Source organism: Pararge aegeria, chromosome 16 (genome assembly GCF_905163445.1).
Source record: "Pararge aegeria chromosome 16, ilParAegt1.1, whole genome shotgun sequence".
Taxonomy (NCBI): domain Eukaryota; kingdom Metazoa; phylum Arthropoda; class Insecta; order Lepidoptera; family Nymphalidae; genus Pararge; species Pararge aegeria.
In genome coordinates, this window is record NC_053195.1 from 6,406,017 (window position 1) to 6,427,582 (window position 21,566).

The following is a 21,566-nucleotide window of genomic DNA, read 5'->3' on the forward strand; positions in this document are numbered from 1 at the left end:
GTAATTACAATAAAAACCTATTAAAAAAAATCTGGTACTTTCCTTGCTACTATATACAGAGGAATACGAAGTATATGATCTATACAAAGTCATTTTCTACATTTTACTTGGCGCCGACTTAAAAAAGTTGTAGAAAATATTTACTTCTTACATTTTAGTTGTACAACAAAGTCGGGTTCTATTTGTCAAACATTTTTCTACTTTTTACTTGGCACCGACTATAATATTTAATGAGTTCTCTCGATATCTCCAATATCCCTCCAATAAATAGATCCCTCCAATGAATTGAAATAGCAACATCTCTGAGGATATACCTATATATATTGAGAGATGCCTGGAGATAATTTGTCAATGTCTGTGTCGTAAAAGGACGTGCTTAGGGCACCTCTTCGGATTCGCACTGGGCAAGCTTCGGTAGCGTAGAATCCATACTATAGGCGGTAGATACTAGAGTGAACGTCCGTGGTTTGCTTTAAGACAAGATAAATGCCGCTATAACAACTAAAATTCGATATCGAAGACGCATCGTGTGTAAAACCCTTAGTGTTTAGGGAAGGCAATCTAAAAAACCTCAATAAGTAATTTCGTTTCAAAACACGTTCCGAACCCTTCCCCAAATCACAATTATGCAAAACAAATGACCGAAAGCCTAATATATTGGTACAATCAAAAGCGAATAAAACCAGAAGTCTTTGAGGCAAAACGATAACTCTGCAAGAGGAATGACCACCCCTTATTATAATTTATAGGTTTTACTCAAAGCTTTAGTGTTATTTCTTTGAAAAAAACTTAGATATCTACCGACTTTTGAAAAATCGTGATTTTAGTCTCGAAAAACTAAAGTGAAATAAAATAGTTGAATTTACTATTGTAAGTAGTAGTCTATATATATATAATGAAAATGGTCTTCGTTTTAGGCTCAATCACGCCTAAACCACTGATCGTATCGACATGAAACTACCACCATTCGATGCGAAATTTTTCCTAGATGGTTTAAGGCTATCTATTTTTTGAATTCCAACATTCCTTCATTTTTTTATTGCTGTTTTACTTTTATGAACATTTATCCCGCTAATAAAAACAAACATTTTCTCTTGATTCTTTTGTTTTCATGGATTTCAACAGAGTGTATTAAACGGATTATGGTTTTTTACATTCAGCTAAGAATCTACTCACGGTAGTGGAGAACGGCTGGACCAATTGGGCTTTTTTTTTATCTTCAGAATTGTCAGGAGAAAGTTTTGTATGTATGAAAATTTTAAAAAAGCCCGATAAAAAGTTAAAAATTTCGATGATAATCGAAGAATTCCCATCTATATAGTCACTCACCACGAAATCTCGGGAATCATAAGACTTAGAAACGTGAAACTTGGTAGGAATATTACTTTTGCTATGTAGAGGTCAGCTATGAATAGATTTTAAGAAATTCATTCCCCAAAGGGGATTGCGGGGGCGTTAACAATGAACAATTCCCGTTTTTAAACTATAGCTTCTATAGACTTCAAATTTTGTAGGAATCTTCTGTAAGAGGTGTAGAAATAGGCTATGAACGAATTTTACGATAGCTCACCCCACAGGGGGTTGCGGGGGTGGGTATTAACAATTAATATTTTTAATTTTCCAGCTAAAGCTCCTACAAGCTCCAAATTTTGTAGGAATTTTCTATAAGTGATGTAAAAATGATTTATGAACAAATTTTACGATATCCCACCCCAAAGAAGATTGCGGGAGCGTTAACAATGAAAATTTTCAATTTCCAAGCGATAGCTCCTATAGACTCCAAATTTAGTGAGAGTGTTCTATATGTAATATAAAAATGATCTTCGAGCGGATTTTACAATGAATCACCTCCAATAAGGTTCGCGGGGGTGGGTGTTAACAATAAAAAATTTCAATTTCGAAATATAGCTTCTAAAAATTCTAAATATGGTAGGAATCTTTTATTATTCACATAAAGAACATCTCAAAATGGATTTCAATAAAGTCTACTTCCGACAGGAATTGCGGGGGTGGGTGTTAAAATCTAAAATTTTTATTTCTAACCTGTAACTTCTACAGACTCCAAATTTGGTGGGGATCTTCGTGTGTGTAGGGATATTCGTGTATTTCCTTACAACAATCGTCTTTTTGGCAGCGGAGAAAAAGTCATTGAGAGGTTTCAAAAACTTAACTTTACATGTAGCTATCCAATCAACGGACTAAGAATTTTACATTCATTTTACTTTTGCAGACTACATAACCGACGAATTCTTTTATTGCGGGATCGCGGAAATGTAACAGATTAAAATGAATGCATTTTCCAAGCACATGAGATGTGGAAAAGAAATTTAGTTACTTATTCCAATAGAATTCATAAAAAACATGCACAATTAATTTTCTATAAAAAATTGATGTCACGGAGAAAATTTTAGTTAACAGAAATTTCGGCGATTTCGACTTCACATATGAGACTTGCAATGACTTTAACTTAAACTTTCAATGCTCATTTCAAATTTTTTTCTTCATGTCAATTATTATTAATTTTTGGAAGAAAGGCACGGAAATGTTATAATGATTGCACATTGAAAGTTACAATGAATATTAGTGAGAAAAATCACCTGGATGAAAGATATAGGCTAAATCGATGGAATTTGGAATTTGAGTAAGTCTAAACAATATCGATGCTTACAGTTCTATCCGCGGGGCCTATTTATGTTCATACAAAAATAAAAAAAAAAGGAGAATAATAAAAATATGAAAAAAATAAATAAAAATGAAACATAAAATGTAATTTATTTCCTTTTTCAATTCGCCCAGCGAAGCGGGCGGGAAACGGCTAGTACTAGTATATATTAAAGCGGTGATAGCCCAGTGGGTAGGAACTCGATTTCACTTTCGGGGTTCGAGTTCGAAGCCCAGCACCTGAGTTTTAACTGAGTGCCAACCCGAGATATTTGGTCCTGTGGGTGAGCTGCCTCATTTTTTGCGCCTGGGATGAACCTAGGTTTTTCAGCCATTCTTTTCGAGCATAACTTGTATAAATATAAAGACATTTTGTTACAGTAAATATTAAAAATTGATAACTATCAATACATATGTATTGATAGTTATCAATTTTTATATATTTTATTATCAATTGTTATATATTTTATTAAATTGGTTAGGATTTTTACAAGTACGCTAATAATTATTATTTATTTTGCAAGGAACAATTGAAATTATATTTGATTAACGACCAATATTCATGTCATTGAGTTGGTGGGGATTTTGATATTAATACTGCTGCATTATCGATACACTTCAGTACTACATGGACTCGAACGATGCAAGTCGTTTTCAATTTACTTATGTATTAAGTTTTTAGTTTGTCTTTTAGCTTTATATTAAAAGTAACTACTTGTTATCGTTTTCTGGGAAAAACTTTTGGGACGATCTGGTTTTTAAAAATACGCAGTAATCCATAAGAATATATTTTTACGTAAAACATGTTTTATGGTTATAGGTCACCAGGATGCACTGGATAAATTGATTTGCTTTTTAGGTAATTTAAATTCTATTATTTATAACAGACTTATTTAAAGTATCTTTGCAAAAATCAGTTTCTTTAAACGGCTTCACTACTCATTACTTTGTATAAAAAATAAATAAACATTTAGTAAAAGGACATATGCAGAAGACCTCAAAGGTCCAATCCGAAGTAATTCGTCACGTCCCTCCCTGTCTTAGAGTTCATTTGTATTACTCACGTCGATACGGCTACAGCCTTCAACATCCCAGGTCTATGACAAGATGAGTAATTACTAGACGGTTTTAGATGCGTGTTTGGGATCAATTAATTCAGCAGGGAATATGTCTGGTTCGATTGATTTATATCGCTTTTATATCTAACATTCCTGTTAAGTTTCTCAAGAATTTTGTAGGTATATAACACTAGAACTTATTCATCTCATTGGCTCCGTGGTATGTGTATGTCACTTCGCAGTTCTGGATTTATTTCCCTCATTTTATTTGGATTAGGACAACGGTGAAGGAAAAAAGCATCGTAATAAAACCTGCATGCCCGAGAGTTCTCCAGAATTTTCTCAAAGTTGTGTAGAGTCCACCAATACGCACTGGGCTCTCGTGGCCTAAACCATTGTAGGGAGAGACCCGTGCCCTATTATCATCATCATACCAACCTATTACCAGCCCACTACAAGGCACGGTTAAGACCGCAGTCCACCATGCTGACCCAGTGCGGATTGGTGGACTTCACACATCTTTAAGAATAGAATAGAATACTTTATTGGGCACAAAGAAACAAGTACAATTATAATGGTATACAAAAAGACACATTAGTTATTAGTTCAATGATACAAGCAATTGTTACAGCAATCTGTGGTTAGATAAAAAATTATCGATATGTAGAAATTTGAGCTTTGAGAGCATTATGGAGAACTCTTAGGTATGCGGGTTTCCTTAAAATGTTTTCCTTTATGGTTGAAGGAGGTTGGTTCAAGTGATATTTTAATTGCTTAAAAGAAAAACACCTGTGCCTTATAGTGGGCCGATAAAGGTTATATAATGACAATGACGATGATGATGACGATATGGATAAGTGGGATCTGCATATTATCTGTGAAAAGTACAGAAGACAATAATACAGGTAAAAGAAATCGTACCTAAACATGCAAAATTTAACGAAGAAGAAATGTTCAACGAACCTTAGATTTTAGAGTTCCGTACCCTAGGGATGTTAACAGGATTTAACTCAGTACATTCGATCAGTCGTTAATTAAGCCAGTACGTGTCCTCGCCAGTCCTCTTTGACACAGTATAGTTCAATTGCCTGAGTAACTAGCACAAACTAACTACCGAAAGTCTAGACAAACTCTCGGTTAGGTATCTAGTAATTTAGTAACGTTAGTTTGTATGAACTTTTTACTATTAACAACATGTGTCCCACTGTTGAGTACTTTCTCCTTTCTCATAGAAGATAGGGCCAAACTCATAGAAGATACTCATAGCGCTCAAATGTCAGTTGGCGGGCGTTGACAATTATAATCACATTAATACCCAGGGCCCACAGTGGCCAGTGGCAGCGCCATTTTATCTTCAAGCTTGTAGTTTCATTTATATTGAGAAGTTCTTGACAGAAAAAAAAAAAAAAAAATTTTCGTAATGGGAGCACTGTATCTTTATTTTACCACTGGAGCAGTGGCGTGCATAGAGGGTATGCACAGGGTATGCAGAAGATAAAAAATGAAGAAAATGTCCAGTACTAGTTATAAAAACTTAAGGGTAGGTTTTTTATAACTCTTACAAAGCCTATCCTTACGTTTTTCATAACTGGAGATTTTTTTCATATTATATCATGTGGATACCCTGTGCATACCCTCTATGCACGCCACTGCACTGGAGGTAAGAAAAGCGTTGAAAAAACCAACCAAGTGAAGTAGGTACAAACGGCAAAAAAAATACATGTCTGTTGTGTGTGTGTATACGATAATTTTTTTTTCTGTTTAGTAATAGCTATACCTACCTACCTAGTGGGAGTGGCAACAAAAATACATCATGTGTGAAAATTTCAACTATCGCGATTCAAAGGCGATCAGAATCTAAGGGTTAGTAATAAGGTATCCTTTTACCACTGGGTGCGGAATCCTAAAAAGTTGCCAATTAACGGAGAACCCATTAAATCAACTTTTAGTCGAGTGTAAAAACACATCACAGATTTTGTTTTCACTTCAAAGCAAATATGCGTGTTCTTAGCATTCCTTCTGAAGTCTTGCTGAGTTCATAGATCATGGTTTTGCCACTTACAATCCATCAGATCCAATAGAAACTTAGTGTTATTCCCAAAATTATAGTATTAATATTTAAAACAACCTTAATTAAACTACTAAGTGTAATTTTCAAAGGTGGCAGGAACAAACTAGGAATATACCTAACAAAAACTTTCAGGGTTTAATTATTATACAGAAGCGAAAGTTGCTACCTCGCTGCGTCGACTTCAATAAAGGTATACTTATAAACTGAAACTGATGTTTCCTGACACCTTTTACTAGTTAATAATAGATAAAATTAGCCTTATTTGTGACAGAGCTTGTTCGGGGTAGTACTTCCGCCATACTTATTTCTGTGTTCCAGTCTGAGGGGGGCCGATGTAATTATAGCCACATGAGGCTTAACACCTACGACTCAGGTTGATGGACTCAGGGTAGAGTTGTTCTACGTGTTCCTCGCATTATCTACGAAGTGTTGCTCTGTACCATTTGCTTCGTACGACAATTATTAATAACAATCATCGTACAATGAATAATTTTTAACACTTAATCATTGAGAGGCGCAGTGGGCAGCGACCCTGCTTTCTGAGTCCAAGGCCGTGGGTTCGATTTCCACAACTGGAGAGTGTTTGTGTGATGAACATGAATGTTTTTCAGTGTCTGGGTGTTTATCTGTATATTATAAGTATTTATGTGTATTATATTCATAAAAAAATATTCATCAGCTGTCTCAGTACCCATAACACAAGCTACGCTTACTTTGGGGCTAGATGGCGATGTGTGTATTGTCGTAGTATATTTATTTTATTTATTTATTTATTGTTAACATCTCCTGAGGATGCTCCGGTTTCGGAGTGAAACGTGCGTAGAGGGTACATTGCCGAGGATCTGTTTGGTGTGGAGTATACGGATTGAAGTAATTATAAATTACACCATACAGATTCTGCTGCTGTTCGCGGAGTATAGCAAATTAAGCTTAATTTTCATAATATATTATGGATTTCCGCAAAGTTACGTCTGCTTCAATCGTATATATGAAAAAGAGAAATAAATTAAATAACAGACTATGCAATAAATTCTGTTGCCGATAACGGCATGAAGTTTATATACAAAAGACAAACAATTAAAATAATTTAAAGGGTATAGAATTTGAAAGTATTCCCTATATATTTCATTAGAAAATTTTGGAACTGGCTCAGGTTCTACCCTTTTAACAACGTTCATTCCATACTGAAATTGCCAGGTACCTTTCAACCCGCGATAAAATAAAAAGCCCGTGAAATGATATTGCAAAAATAATACTAATTTTACCACGTACATGATTTATTAAGGTCCGAGCGGTGAGATATTCATGCCTTTCACAATAGGTTTGACATGTAAATAAAATTGATGGCCTGCCGGTTTTTGTAGATTATTCTAAAATTGAAGAGTTATTGGGAGTTTTTTCGTGATATGGAATTTATTGACGTGGATTTTGTAAACGATTTTCATTTTTCCTTCAAAATAAAATCAGTTTGTTTTGTGCTTTGATTTTTAAGTAGAGATTACATTTCACGGATTTTAGCTGATCGCATATCAGATCGCATATAAAATTTTGGAAAACAACGATTTTTAAATTCGAATACAAAGAAGATACATATCACAAACATGAAAACAAAAAGGCATACATATTATATGACTGCCTCGCTACTCTAATACTTCGCAACATTGACTTCGGATCACGAGGTTCTGTGTTCCCAGATCGTTACAAAATGAAAGTAGTCTGGAAATTTAGTAGTTTTTGTCGAAATTCGGAAACGTGGTCATATTTGCGTAGGCCAAATATGAACCGAATAGCAAGATTGTGGTTACCAGCTAGTTAAAATTAAATAGATAGAGAAGTACAAAGATTTCTGTTTTTGTATAGGAATTAACGTAGATTTTTACTTAAATTATGTATTTATCTGTGTCCCATTTGGCATGAAGATAACATTTTAATACTTAAATAAATAAATAAATATACTGCGACAATACACACATCGCAATCTAGCCCCAAAGTTAGCGTAGCTCGTGTTATGGGCGCATAGATGACTGATGAATATTTTTTTTATGAATAAGATACATAAATACTTATAAAATACATATAAACATACAATGCTTATATGCTGTTTCCCACGACTTCGTCTGCGTTTGAATTTGTTTTTTGATGTGGCATTCAATTTAGTTAAAGTTCTAAAAACATATTAAGTATTCAGTATAGCTAAGCCTTAAATGAGGGATTTGCTGCTGTCCGCTGAGGAGTTCTGTTCTCTATCTACAACCACATTGATCAAATCTACTCAAAGTTTTGGCCAAAATTTACACATGTTATAACCTCTACAGTACAAAAACAATTATTTAAATCGGTTATAATTTGTCGGAGTTATGGTGTAAAACGTCAAACACATTCATCCCCTCTCACAAAGGAACCGAGCTTAAAATCGGGATAAAAAGTATCCTATATTACTTCTAACACTTCCAAGAATATGTGTACAAAGTTTCATGAGGATCGGTTCAGTAGTTCTTGCGTGAAAGCTTAACAAACAAACTTACATTCACATTTATAATATTAGTAGGGATTATTGGCAAAAATCATTTTTACAATAACCTCTGAATTTCCTAAAATTTACAGAAGCGACGTTTTCATTAATCCATTCCAGATATTCTTTTATTGGATGTATGACGAAAATCCTAGCAGGCAGAACGCTTCATTGCGAAATTCTTGGTGAAATTACAGATATTTGGAACGCAAGCCGCCTTTGTGCCTTTTAAATGTATAAAAACATGAGCAAAGCTACCTCAGAGAGGTTAGATTGGGTGCACAGCTTTTAAAATTATTGAGGCACTCAAGAAAAGATTGAACAACAAACAACTATTAATAATTATTCAATGTAAAGTCAACATCTCTTAAGGATGCTTTGGTGGTAGAGTACATTCCCGCAGATCTATTTGGTGTGGAGTATAAGAATTTAAGAAATTACAAATAACACTATACAGATTTATGCTATTCGCGGAGTACCTTAGCAAATTAAGTTAAATTTACATAATATATTATGTAATTCCGCAAAGTAACGCCTGCTTTTATCAAAATTTTTTAGTAATTCTTAAGAAAATGATATAAGATTTCCAAGCCAAGCCAAGCCAAGTAAAAATAACACGATGATGTAAAAATAAGTATTAAAAAAAATCTTATTTTTACATCATCGTACTGGTACGCTCAATCGCTTGGCGTCACGTCCTTCGACCTTCCGCTACGGTGGTAACTAGTCAAAGCCAAAACCTCCACGTGCAATTGCTAGTCACCTCAGGTGATATGTCACAATACTGTCTGAGGTGACTAGCACTTACTTTCGAATAGCTATATCCTACTTCTGCTCTTCCCTGTACATACAAAGGATAGCGCTATACTAAATTCAATCTGCTATCTGAAGATTTTGGTTCTGATTGGTTAAAAATTTCGGGCAATTATAGTGTGTTAAGGTAATAATATATCAGAGATATAGGCTCTACAATTATGTTTTAGATTTTTCTGATTATCGGAATATTTTGATCGCGCATTGCTTCAGGACTTTGTCGGATTAGTACGAACCGAAACATAGCTTATTCAGAAAATATTTACGAGTAAGAACTTATGTTTTTGTAACAAAAAAATACTGTAAACTCTAGAATAAAATCGGTAACTAAGTTATATTTTATAAAAAGAATCATTATTTTCAAATCGTGGAATGCTATCAATCCTGAGATTTGACAGTAAGTAATCCCGAACTGGAATGGAATTTTAGACCAGTTTTAGAAAGCCCCTAAGCTTGGAATGTTTGTTAAGATTTAAAACGGTGTTTAGGTATTAAGTTACGCTGGTTAAGAAAGCGTTCCTTTAACTTAGGTCGGTTTCAAAGTTAGTGCATCGCCGCGTACCCGTTGATTGACACGCACTCGCTCGCGTGCGTGAAATCGTTAGATAATGTGCTTCTCTGAGCGGAAAAGAGATTTATTTTATTGTTTCAATTAAATATAAAAATAAAAAAGCTACTTGCGCATTTACGGTGACTCTTAACGATTTATCGACAAACGCTTTAATCTTTCCGATCTACATTATTGCTAGATATTCTAAATGTGTTCAGTTATTACTTGTGTTAATTAAGTTAATATTCAAATATGTGCTAGATTGATCGCTGTCGCACTCTCCATAGGGTTCTTATTATACACCTTTTTTTGGTTATTTATAGGTTCCCCGTAATATAACGAATTATATGGCTCTTAGTATATAAAATATGCCAAGTTAAATTCATTAATCTTTTACATTTTATTTTACTAAAATGGTTCGTACCTACCGGCGTTTTACTTATCTTGTGTGTCTTTAAAACCATTTTGTATTGGGGCTTACTATCATCGCTTTTAGTTTTGTTCTTTAATTTTATACCTACATTTCCTTAAAATAAGGATTACAATATGAAAAAAACGTAATCTCGTACGCGGGTTCTAAGACAATTATATCAATATTATTTTTATACCATTTATATTTACACATACCTACCTACTTTTAATATCAATCGACTCACAAAGTTAAAAGTTTAACATATTTAAATTCTTAAACCAATAGCAACATAAGTAAATAAGTACAATCGAAACCAGAAGCTTTTCGAGCAATCTTCAAAAGTTTTCCGAAGTGTATGAAACAAAACGTTCGATGAATTGTCAGACGATATGGAGTGGATTTGGGTTCGTGTTTTAACCCTCCTTGTGATACAGGGCGCTTTTCAAGAGCTGAAATTATACGGGTCTCCTTCTCAAGCGGAGGTGCAATGCGTGAATACCTATGAGGTAAGTCTTATTTTTATACTTTTGTAATAATAATAAGTAATAAGTTGATCTTCTGGTATCAAACCTTAGGCGACATCGCTGTTTGTATTCTCCTGTAAGTCTAATTTGCTGGTATAGGACATTATGCCAAGTGTTAGATTTTCCACCTACCTACGTTACTATACGTAACTATGTACCCATTTGTTTATAAATCAACTACGATTTATCGGGTATCAAAATAGCGCCATCTAGTGACAGAACGGTCTCTACGGAACTAGATGGTGCTCTTTCGATAACATATAAATTGTCAACGTAGCTAGAAAATTTATTCTCATGCGGAAGCTGCTTGACCAATGCATACGTTAATGACGATTGTGATAATCTGCGTAGTAAGATTTAAATTTCTGGCTATCTAACTAACAGTGCAGATGCTGAGCGACAAATTATTATTTACGCGTAATTGGGTGATTCTAAGAAATTTAAGTTGTGCTGTGAATGGAATTCATATTAGTCATTAATGTATACGAGCACGCGGCAGCTTTTACGTCATCTAAAAGCACCCTTCCAGTGCAATCGCCCATTACGATTTTGGCATATAGAATTCAACTTCAAAGAAAACGCTCATACGCTACATAGTAACACGCAATAACGTTTTAAAACATATATCCATAACTGAAACCAATGCAATTGGTTACAAATCGTTAGCTGCTGTTTTATATAATGTATGTACATGACAATATTGAATTCATAGTTTTAAATCAGTGCAAATAATTCCAATTAAAATAGTTTGATTGAACCGCTCATGTTTTGTCGTAATTGCGTTCTAGCTTTAATAGCTCATAACATATTATACATTTTGGTTAGATACTTGTATCGAACCAAAAGGTCAGATAAACTATCAACCAATGATGTTTCTTTCAAGTTTCACCTAGGTTTTAGTAGTACCTGGTAGAGCTTTTTGTATCAGAGCTCATCCGGAAACGTACTACCGCCATGCCTAATTCTGCCGCAAAGCAGCATTGTTGCAACGCTGTGTTCCGGTCTGAAGGGCGTGGTTACCGTTGTAATTGCAAGCACAAGAGGCTTACGCCTTAGGTTGATGAAGGGCGGTACGGTGGGGCAGGACAGGACGTGTTCCAGGCATGTCCTGCGAGACTCTGTTGCTCTGTTGGTCTGTTGCTCTGTTTATAGGCTCTGTATATACTTTCTTTTTTCGTGGTAATATGACCACAAATTATGAAAGAATCCTTTCTATATCTTTTGTCTGATTGATGGATGTAATAACGTTAGAAGTTATACCTACTTCTTAGGCGTTTGGAAAAAAAATAACTATAATGCAAACGATAAATATTAAAATTAATCAAAAAGATTTTATTTAAATAAAAACGGTTTTAGTAACGTAATAATATTTATTTATTCACGCTCTTTGTACTGTTACGAAACACGTGTTCTAAATATAAAAATAATAGAATATACAACTTGAACATAGTTTTCATGCCACCTAGAACTAACTTTACGATGTAGAATTCAGGTGTCGGTGTGCGCGCGCATCGTAAATATATATCGTATTTTTCTCCATCACGCCAAAGGAAGTACAACTTCAAAAAAAACTATTCTATAAATATAATATACAGGTTAAGCCACCAAATCTCCTGTAAGATTGCACTGAATAATTATGATATTTTTAATATTTTGTTTATTATTTATGTACTTAACTTAAAACATTTAACAGGAGGTAATCCACGGCGGCGATAATGAAGAGATTGATATTGACAATTTTTTGGTGATTATTTAAATATATTTTGTTTATGTTAGTTTTATCTTCACTAACCTAAAACTGCGTGACTCTTTAACACATTTGACAACGACTATACCAGATATTGTGTTACAAAAATCTTAATATACTTGTTACTGTTTCTTGTGAGGAATTAAATTGTTACTTCTTTATACTGTGAGTGTCAAAATATTGACGTTACTCAATCCAATTAAGATTGGTTAAAGATTTGTACGCCCGCGTGTTAGTTAAATTACAGGCAGTACCTATATCTCTAAAATATACATAATATATAGTTTATATCTCTATGTTTTCTAAATTTTGCGTATATTTATCTTCTAAACTTTCGAGGTTCGATAGTTTTAGTAGAAACTCAACAAAAGTCGCAATGACTTTTGTGAGGTAAATAATATCTATTTTGACACCAAATAAGGTGGGTCATTAACACCCCTAAATTTAAAACCTCGCTGATATTTTTCTTCCGTAGTACGTAAATAATTAAGGATTTTTATTTTCATTTCGAATGTGTTATAGGGCAGCGTAAGTTTCACCAAACTGTGGCGTCGCTACTAACACAATGCATCTGTGGATGTCTAAAATTAACCAGGGCTTAACAATTTGTGTGATTATGTTTTCATTTCATTTCCTTTAATGTTTTTGTGTACCTACTAACTCATAAGCTGTTAATACCAAAATGCGTTGTTTAAATTATTAAATTTAATATGTAGATAGCTCTTTCTATTGATGAATTTTTAATATGGTTTGGTGTATGCATCAATAGAAAACGTTAACCATAATGATACATTACAGTAGAAAGTTAAATCATTAAATGCCTAAAGTGGTCAGAGAATGCAGCAAAATTCTTATCATTTAAAAAGTCATAAGCCAAACATTCTTTATCAAGAATGGTTGCTTTCTGTCGTAAGATAAGCTTATTGCAAAGGTCAATGGACGCTTTATATGACACTATGTGAGTGAGGTATTATTGCAACCATTGTTATTAAGATCATCCAGAGACCTACAAAATATTTTCTTTCGTTATTTTACGGTCTTATTAACACTAATGTTTACACTTAATATTGTTCAACTTTATTTGTAAGAAACGTACAAAAACGCTTACAGAATTTAGGTAGCCATAAATGGTAATGATAAGAAGCATTAGGTAGATACAATAAATAATGAGTAGCATGTTGTAATAATCCTAAAATAAAATTGTTTTAATAATTTAATCAGATTTCTATATAAAATAAAAAATTTATCATCAAACGGTTCGCCAAAACCAACAAAAGTTATCACTTGATATGTTGCCTTTTGACCTTTGTGGTTTAGATAATAGTATGAGAATAAATAAATCTATCAATCAAAGGTTTTTTTTTTGTATTATCAAGTAGGTTTCCTATAAATTGAATAGTATATAAAATACAATTAATTGTCCCTAAAGACCAAACTCTGAACAACTAGTAAAACTTAAAAAGTACATTTTTTTAGGAAGACTACGATATTTTTTCAATAGCTATAAATATTTACTCTGGTGTGGCAAGCAAATGTACCCTTATGCCAAACAAATTTCATCGGACTAACGCAGACGGCGTTCATAAGGGCATGTACACACCGTATAACGCATCGATGTAAAACCATACAAACGGAACCATAACTTTGTCTCATCTCCTTTCTTAATCTCTTAATCAAACTACAGATTTTAATGTCCTGAACTTCAAACATAGGACTTTCGTACAATCTTCCAATCCCGATTTTGCTCCTTTGAGGTGGATTTTAGAACACCCTATCTTAGTAGATTTCAACATCCATAAAGGAACCTGCGAACTGAATTTAGGAAAAAAATATTTAAATTTGAATTAGGTTTGCATTATCGTTTAATTAATTGTGTAAATCAAGTTGGAAGTATTTATTTCTGAATCCACAATTATCTCATAACTAGTTAGCATGGATTTTATATATAAGCTATAAAACGTCGCCACGTCGCGTTTTCTGTTGACAGACTATTGTACTTTCATGTCTTAAAAGATAGAAGAATTATAAGTTAATCGTAAAATAATTATTTTCACTTAAAACACAATTGCAGTGTTTCTTGACGAATTTGTCTCAGTAAAATCTGCTTTCCTTCTTGACGACCTTCGCGTAAAATCTGCTTTCTAAACTAATAGTAGAATCCCTATAAACTCGATATATCGCAATTGATATTTATATATTTAATAAATATCTTCACTTCTTTCAACTCACAGTATTCTCTTTAATGTGATTCAAATAACTACCTACCTCAAATAATTATACTACCTGCCTTCTACGGCCTACTTCAAATAATTATTTTCGAATTAGCAAGAGGTTTGCAAATTAGGTTCGTTTAGTAAGAAATTAGGTTAGTTAGTGTTCTTTTTTTTCTTTTTTCTGCGCTGGGGAAATGGGTTTAGGCATTTCGTCCAAGGAGGGGTATGTGGGAGTCAATGACGAGTGATTATACCCCCTAAACCCCAGCTAGTGTAATGTGGTTTTAAGTGAACATCTCGGTGCTAGTGGTATTCTCCTTGGTGTTTACCTTGAGTCAGTGATACACTCAATAGTTAGGTTAGGTTAAGGGATATATGCCATTATTAGTGCTGCCAATCACTATTGCCGAGTTCCGGTCTGAAAGGCGTGGTTTCATGCGGCTTAGCACCTACTTCTCAGGTTGATAGACACAGGGCGGCATCGGCCATTCGTGGAACGTGAACCTCGATGCCCTGCTTGCTGCCAGATATCCAACATCTCAGAATCTCTCCTTTTCAGTACATCAGTGTAACCGATGCTTTATTTATGTGATTTAATCTACATCCTGTGTCATATCTTTGTTTACTTCTGCACTAGATAGCATACCTTATCTATTTCGAGTCCCATTACATTATCAATCAATTGACCAACGAAATTCGCGAATTTACTTAAGCCGATATAATGTGTAAAATATAATCATTATAACATAGATTGCAATATTCTGTCGAGTAGATATTTTAATCATTTCGTACCTAATTTAGAACTCTATTAGACTAGAACTAGAATTTTTGACGACCTCATTTGCGCAGCGGTGCACTCAGTGTCTGAAGACCAGTTTTTGAACAGTGCATATTCCTAGTAAAGACTTACGGCTCTGAAACGACCCTTTACTCATAAAGAAACTATTATTAAATTAGCGGGCGGTCGACAGAGCTAAACAGAAATAAGAACATAATATGCCTGATTAATATTGTATGATTAATATACTAAAATATACAGCTAAACACCCAGACACTGAAAAACATTCATATTCATAACACAAAAATTTTCCACTTGTGGGAATCAAACCCTTTAACTTTAACAACACTGCCTTTAACTCAGAAAGCAGTATCACTGCGCCAATCGGCCGTCAAAGGACAACAAGAGATCTAAATAAGCTCCAAGTATGCTACATGTTTATTTAAAAGTACCTACATAAAAGACAAAAACTCACCAGCAATTCTCTCATTCTCATATTTTAAATAATTCATACCATACAAAGCCCTTCATAAATGAAAACAAACTGAACCTACAAACACTTCATTAGGTAGGCGTGAAGACAGAATTGGGTGCTTCAAGTTATTAACATTCATACATATCCAAATAATCCCGGGACAGAATTACGTATTCTACGCGTACACGGTTTCCGATTCTGTAATCAAACGTCTCAACTGGCAACATTTCAAAGATACGGGTATAGTCGAAAGATTATTAACTTAATGTTACTTTTCATATTATTTTAATTCGTAACGTCATCAGAAATTTGAGATTAGCAAGTAGATACTATACTTTTGCGTTAAATAGCTTGTTTAATTACTATAGTGCGGTAAAAGCCCTACTCTTCCCGTGGTTGTCGTATGCGACTAAGTGTCCGTTCACACATACTGGCTCGGACAGAATCGGACGGTGCTCTTCTTTTCACACAGACCTCCGGCGCGCGTACGGTTGGAACTGGCCAGAGCGACCAAGCTTTGTTTTACATAGATCGACTGGAGCACATAGAGTACGCAAACGGAGCTGTTCGGCTGAGCCAGAGCGGGGCGCGTCATCAGAAATCATACTTAGCCGGTCGGCTCCTTTTATTATTTCACACTAACCGCGTTAGCTTTTCTCCCCGGTATTCTCAATAACAAAAGAGGTGATATGTAAAAATAAACCTTATTTCAACTACCCAACACTCAATTTTAATCGCTATCAAAATCTGCTGTCCGGTCCGAGCCGGTCTGTGTGTAACGGACACAAAGGAAGAATATAACGGAGAACGGGCACCAGCGTCCTCTGTTCTACTACAACCATCTAATACTGCCCAGCTTATGGGTGACACCTCCCATTACATTGGGAGGGGCTTTAAGTCCAGTATTGTAGTAAGTAGTATTGTTTATTAGCCCTAACAATTATAGTAACGTGACAATAATTGAATTTATCACAATGATACCTTCCAACAATAATTACATTATTTTTGATAATAAATCTACTACTTATTATCTTATCATTGAATAACGGGTGAATATCGGGTAGGCTTGTAAATTATATTAGGTTTAAAAAAAATTACTAATCGTGATTTTTATTTTGTCTGCTAATTAAATAAATAATATCTTATGTTATAAGCGCATAACAACAACCTATTAGTATTCATTTTACGAATCGGACTCGATTATGAAAATTCAGCTTAATTTGCATCACTCCGCTAGTGTGGAGTATAAGGATAGAAGAAAATAATAAATTACATCATACAGATTCTCCTGCTTTTCGCGGAGTATAGCAAGTTAAGCTTAATTTTCATAATATATCATGGATTTCCGCAAAGTAACGCCTATTTGTATCCAACTATCTATCCACACGTCAACTATATAAAGAGCAAGAATTAAAAGAACTTTGAAAGGAATGAACCCAATTTTACTACGGAAGGACAGAAAAGTTAAATACGTCGTTTTGTTACAATAACTAAAGTCAAAATATATGTACTGCTAAAGTAAAACATGCAGTACATACCTACTCAAGTTGCGACGTAGGTATTACTTGGAAATTCTGAACAGCTCATACAAGTGACGTGGTGTTACCTTTTTTTGATATAAATTCTTATACAGTTTCTAATTACTCTACTACTATTTGTTAAACAAACTATTAAGATTTTTTTTTTCTTATTCGTATCGTTTGTACTGTTGTTTGTACAGTTTATTTTAATTCTACTGGATAGATATTAAAACAAGCCAATGATATGGATTACCAACTGGTGTATTTATGGTTGTTACACCACATGCTGTGTTTTCACCATAAAATGCACCTTATCCTCGTTTGCTTTAGGTAATATACAGAACTTAAAGAATACTGTGATGTTTTTTTATATAAATGTGTATTATAAAATATCTGAAATTTCTAAACGGCTGTAAATATCATTCTTATTTCATAAACTGTATACGTGTGGTATATTACATATTTGTTTTAGTCTAGAATACAGTTTTAATAAAATCATTGATGTCTGGATACATAAATAATATCCTTATTTTTGTCTGCAACGTTTAGTGTAGCCACCAAACAACTTTGCCTTGAAAATTACAAAACACCTAAATTAATATAATCAACTATGTGACAAACAAAACTTATTGCGCCCGGCTAACGTAGATTTTGTAACTAAAATCTTAAACAAAATGTACACTAATGAATGTGCCTTTACTAGCTGTATGTGCAAATGTAAAATTAACCGCAAAAACGCTTAACCCTTCTAATCTACCTTACCCGCATAACGCATCAGATATGGGATAGCACCGCTTAATTAAAAAAAGCCAGTATGCTCAACATTACTGTATAATTAATTGTTGGACACAGGTGGACCAAGAAGAAGGTGACGCCGAAGGGTCGGGCAGGTACGGAACCATACCGCCATTCCCGCCACCGCCACCCGGCCTTGATGGTAAAATACCCTGTTTTATTATCACGAGAAAAATAAATAAAAGAAGCTCATGTTATTCTGCGCTTCTACTCTCTAGTATAAATAATCTTAACTAGAAATATGTATTTAAAGTATGGTCTTTATAAAATGACAGTTAAAATGACAGGTTTACATGAAAACTTAAGGCAATGTCAAACTGCACCGCACAAACTTGCACTTGTCCTTAGCAGCTTTCAAGTTTGCGTGAAGTGTGCGACCAATATCAAGAAGCGTGCACTCGGGCTGAAGTGTGGTGGTTGGTCGCGCACACGATGCAAACGTTAAACGCCGTTAAAGACGTCGATTCGACAAAGCAGTGTTGCCCTCGCTTTAAAGGCTACTTTAAAAGTATGAACCCTTAACTTTACTTACATCTTAACTTGTATTATGGTAATGGCTGGACTGATTTGCTTTTTTTTGCATTGTAGAAAACAAAAAAAAAAGTTTCGTCTGCCTCGATACCTAGGGCAGAGACAACAGGGGCAGCCTAATAACTCAATTTACATAATTCTTAATAATAATAATACGCGTGTTTTTCACTTAATTCTTCCTAACCGACTGGGCTGATTTCGATGAAACTTTGTATGTATATTGCAATGGACTCCTAAATGTTTTAACTCCTGACTTTTGCCAGGTTTGCTAGTAATATTATAAAGACCATAAAAAATGTATCCAGTCTGTAGACATAATAAATAAACTACTGTGAGCAATACTCAGCACTGTAAGTTATATCAAAAACCCATTACGAGGGACGGTTACGAGACGAGACCGTGCGGTTACAGTGTTTGCGCGGATTAACGACTGTTTGCTTTACGATACGTAATTACGGCGTGACTTATGAACCCCACTGTGCTATTAACAACTTTCTGTTTACATCTTAAGGGTGTTTAGGTAGGTACTGTTTACGTTTCAATTTATGGTATAACTAGTTCTTGCCCTAGTATATAGCCCATGAACTAGCACGATGCCAAAGGAACTGTCGATCCCTTCGAAAACAAAAACAAACTTATACCACGGAGACCGTACATTTTTTCAGAATCAAAAATAGCCTATTCCAGACTGTAATCTATGTCTGTCTTAAATTCCATCCAGATCCGTTCAGCTGTGCTGGTGAATGCGTAACAAACATCCATCCAAATTTTCGCATTTATAACATTATTATTGTTTCTACTCATAAGCGAGGGCCACACTTCTGCGTCCAACCTGCGTCAAAGTTTGCGTTCAAGTTTGCGTCCAGCAAGCAACCAATCTCAGGCGCGCGCTTGCTTGTAAGTGTTGTGATTAGAGGATCTAAATCTCTTCGATCTCTTGTGAAAAGAGGATACTGAACGCAAGACCTGAACTTGAACGACGCAACGTATTTTAATATTATTTAAATTTAAAAATTCACACAAATCAGGTTTTAAAGTGAAACATACATATATTCCTAAAGCCTAAAAATGCCACTCAGCCTGAGTACTAGTCGCAAGTACGAGTTAAAATATTATTTCTTGATCTTTACTTAATTTTTTTCAGGATACCCACTGCGACTTCGAGGAGAAAAAGGAGAAAGGGGACCAAGGGCAAGATTAAATAAATTTACACTTTTTTATCCTTAGTATTGGTAAAACGATGCCGAATTTTAATCGCTTGAATAACTCATATCGGAGCCCATTATTGAATAAAAATCCGAAGGTTCCGATTAAATTTTAAAATGTGCAGTATTTTAGATTTAAAAATCGCTTTATAAATCCGGTATGAATGTGAATTAATCCGGGAGCAAATAAAACTTTACAAATGAAAAAAAAGAGACGTTCGTACGCCGGTTAACAAACATGTGGGATTGGAACGCAAAATTCGCAGTTTTCACACAAAGAGCGGGCTCCATTGTTTTGCCACTCGATTTATTGTCTGTAGCGCCGCCTACCGTTAGCTACCTTTTAGTCATCAAGATATGGATACGACCACGTTTACATCCTCTTTGAATACGATACTACAGCTAAATATGATAGATTAAGTATCCTTATACTGAATAAACGAATGACACGGGTAACGATATAACCCAGAGTAAATTTAGTTTATTGTTTAGTACTATTATTATAATTACGAAAAAAACGCTGCATGTAAAGAACATAACGATTCAACCTTACAACTACAATTGTAACGATAACGTTCCGCAATTAAATTGTTTCACACTTAAAATAATAAAATTATGCTTATAGAAAGTCATTCTGACATGCAATAAGCTCATAATTTTACATTGTATTTAGCAATTGTTCGACGTGTTGTTCGTGTCAAATTTAATTAAGTTAGCCTTCATTAAGTCCAGGCTAAGCTACAACGTCCAGAGAGCGTCCTTTTAGCGTTTAATTTTGCATATTGTGTGCGACCAATCAACAAGACGATCGCGTTCGGACAAGAATCCTGCGACTGGCCGAAAACAGGACGCAAACTTGAACGCCGATAAGCCAGCAGGATGTATGCCGTGCCGCCTTCACTTTAAGTGGCTTATCGTTCGCGCTGATGATCTATCTACTTCAGATATACATCTGCGCCAAAATAAATATATTAAAGCAGTATAGAAACTACGAACAAACTATTTGGAATATTTGTTCGTAGTTTCTATATTCAATTAATGTATTATCTATGGCGCAGATATAGCTCTGTAGTAGATATATTAAATGACACTGTTACGTCGCAATTGTTATATGTTTACAATGATATTTATAGTACGGTAGGTTGATTCTTAATAAAACACTAGGTACTTGCGAAGATCGATGTATTTAAGTAATTAAAATTATAACACAAAAACTATCTTTAAAAAAAAATCCTCGCAAGGCTGGCTCGGCGGTATAATAAATGTAAACGGCACGTGCAGTTCGTAACCCGTCACAAATAGACAAATATCGTGTCGGATGCGTATTTAACGGCTATAAACACGCTCTTAACGCCCGTACCATGACATAGAGTCATTATACAGCACTTAACACTGTTTTGATCATCCGTGCCTGATGGTACTCGTGCGAAGCCTACTCGAATTGGTTTGTAGCATGATTGAGTTTAAAATCGCCGATATTATCTAACAGGCGCTTTATGTAATAAAGTGTGATTACACGTGATTTTCGTTTGATTTCATGTTTGTATCACCTACTTCGAATGATATGTAACAAAGTTTTGTTGTTTTTGCAATGTAAATACTATTTTTGAACAACACATACACCTGGGATTTACGCATTTTGACTTATGAAGCTTGTGAGGGTACGTAGGCAAGCAGATAAACTCAAAACTCAGAACCGAA

General features: G+C 34.5%; 1 protein-coding gene across 1 annotated transcript in view; it reads left to right on the forward strand.

The window, feature by feature from the left end:
- The window catches only part of LOC120630663 (collagen alpha-1(XV) chain-like), a 144,300-nt gene that overhangs the window by 102,486 nt on the left and 20,248 nt on the right, over nt 1-21,566 (forward strand). Inside the window, exons 4-7 of the mRNA XM_039899927.1 lie at nt 10,512-10,583; nt 12,295-12,345; nt 18,187-18,271; nt 19,805-19,851. Of these exons, the coding sequence (XP_039755861.1) occupies nt 10,512-10,583; nt 12,295-12,345; nt 18,187-18,271; nt 19,805-19,851 (255 nt within the window). The remainder of the gene's footprint in view (nt 1-10,511; nt 10,584-12,294; nt 12,346-18,186; nt 18,272-19,804; nt 19,852-21,566) is intronic.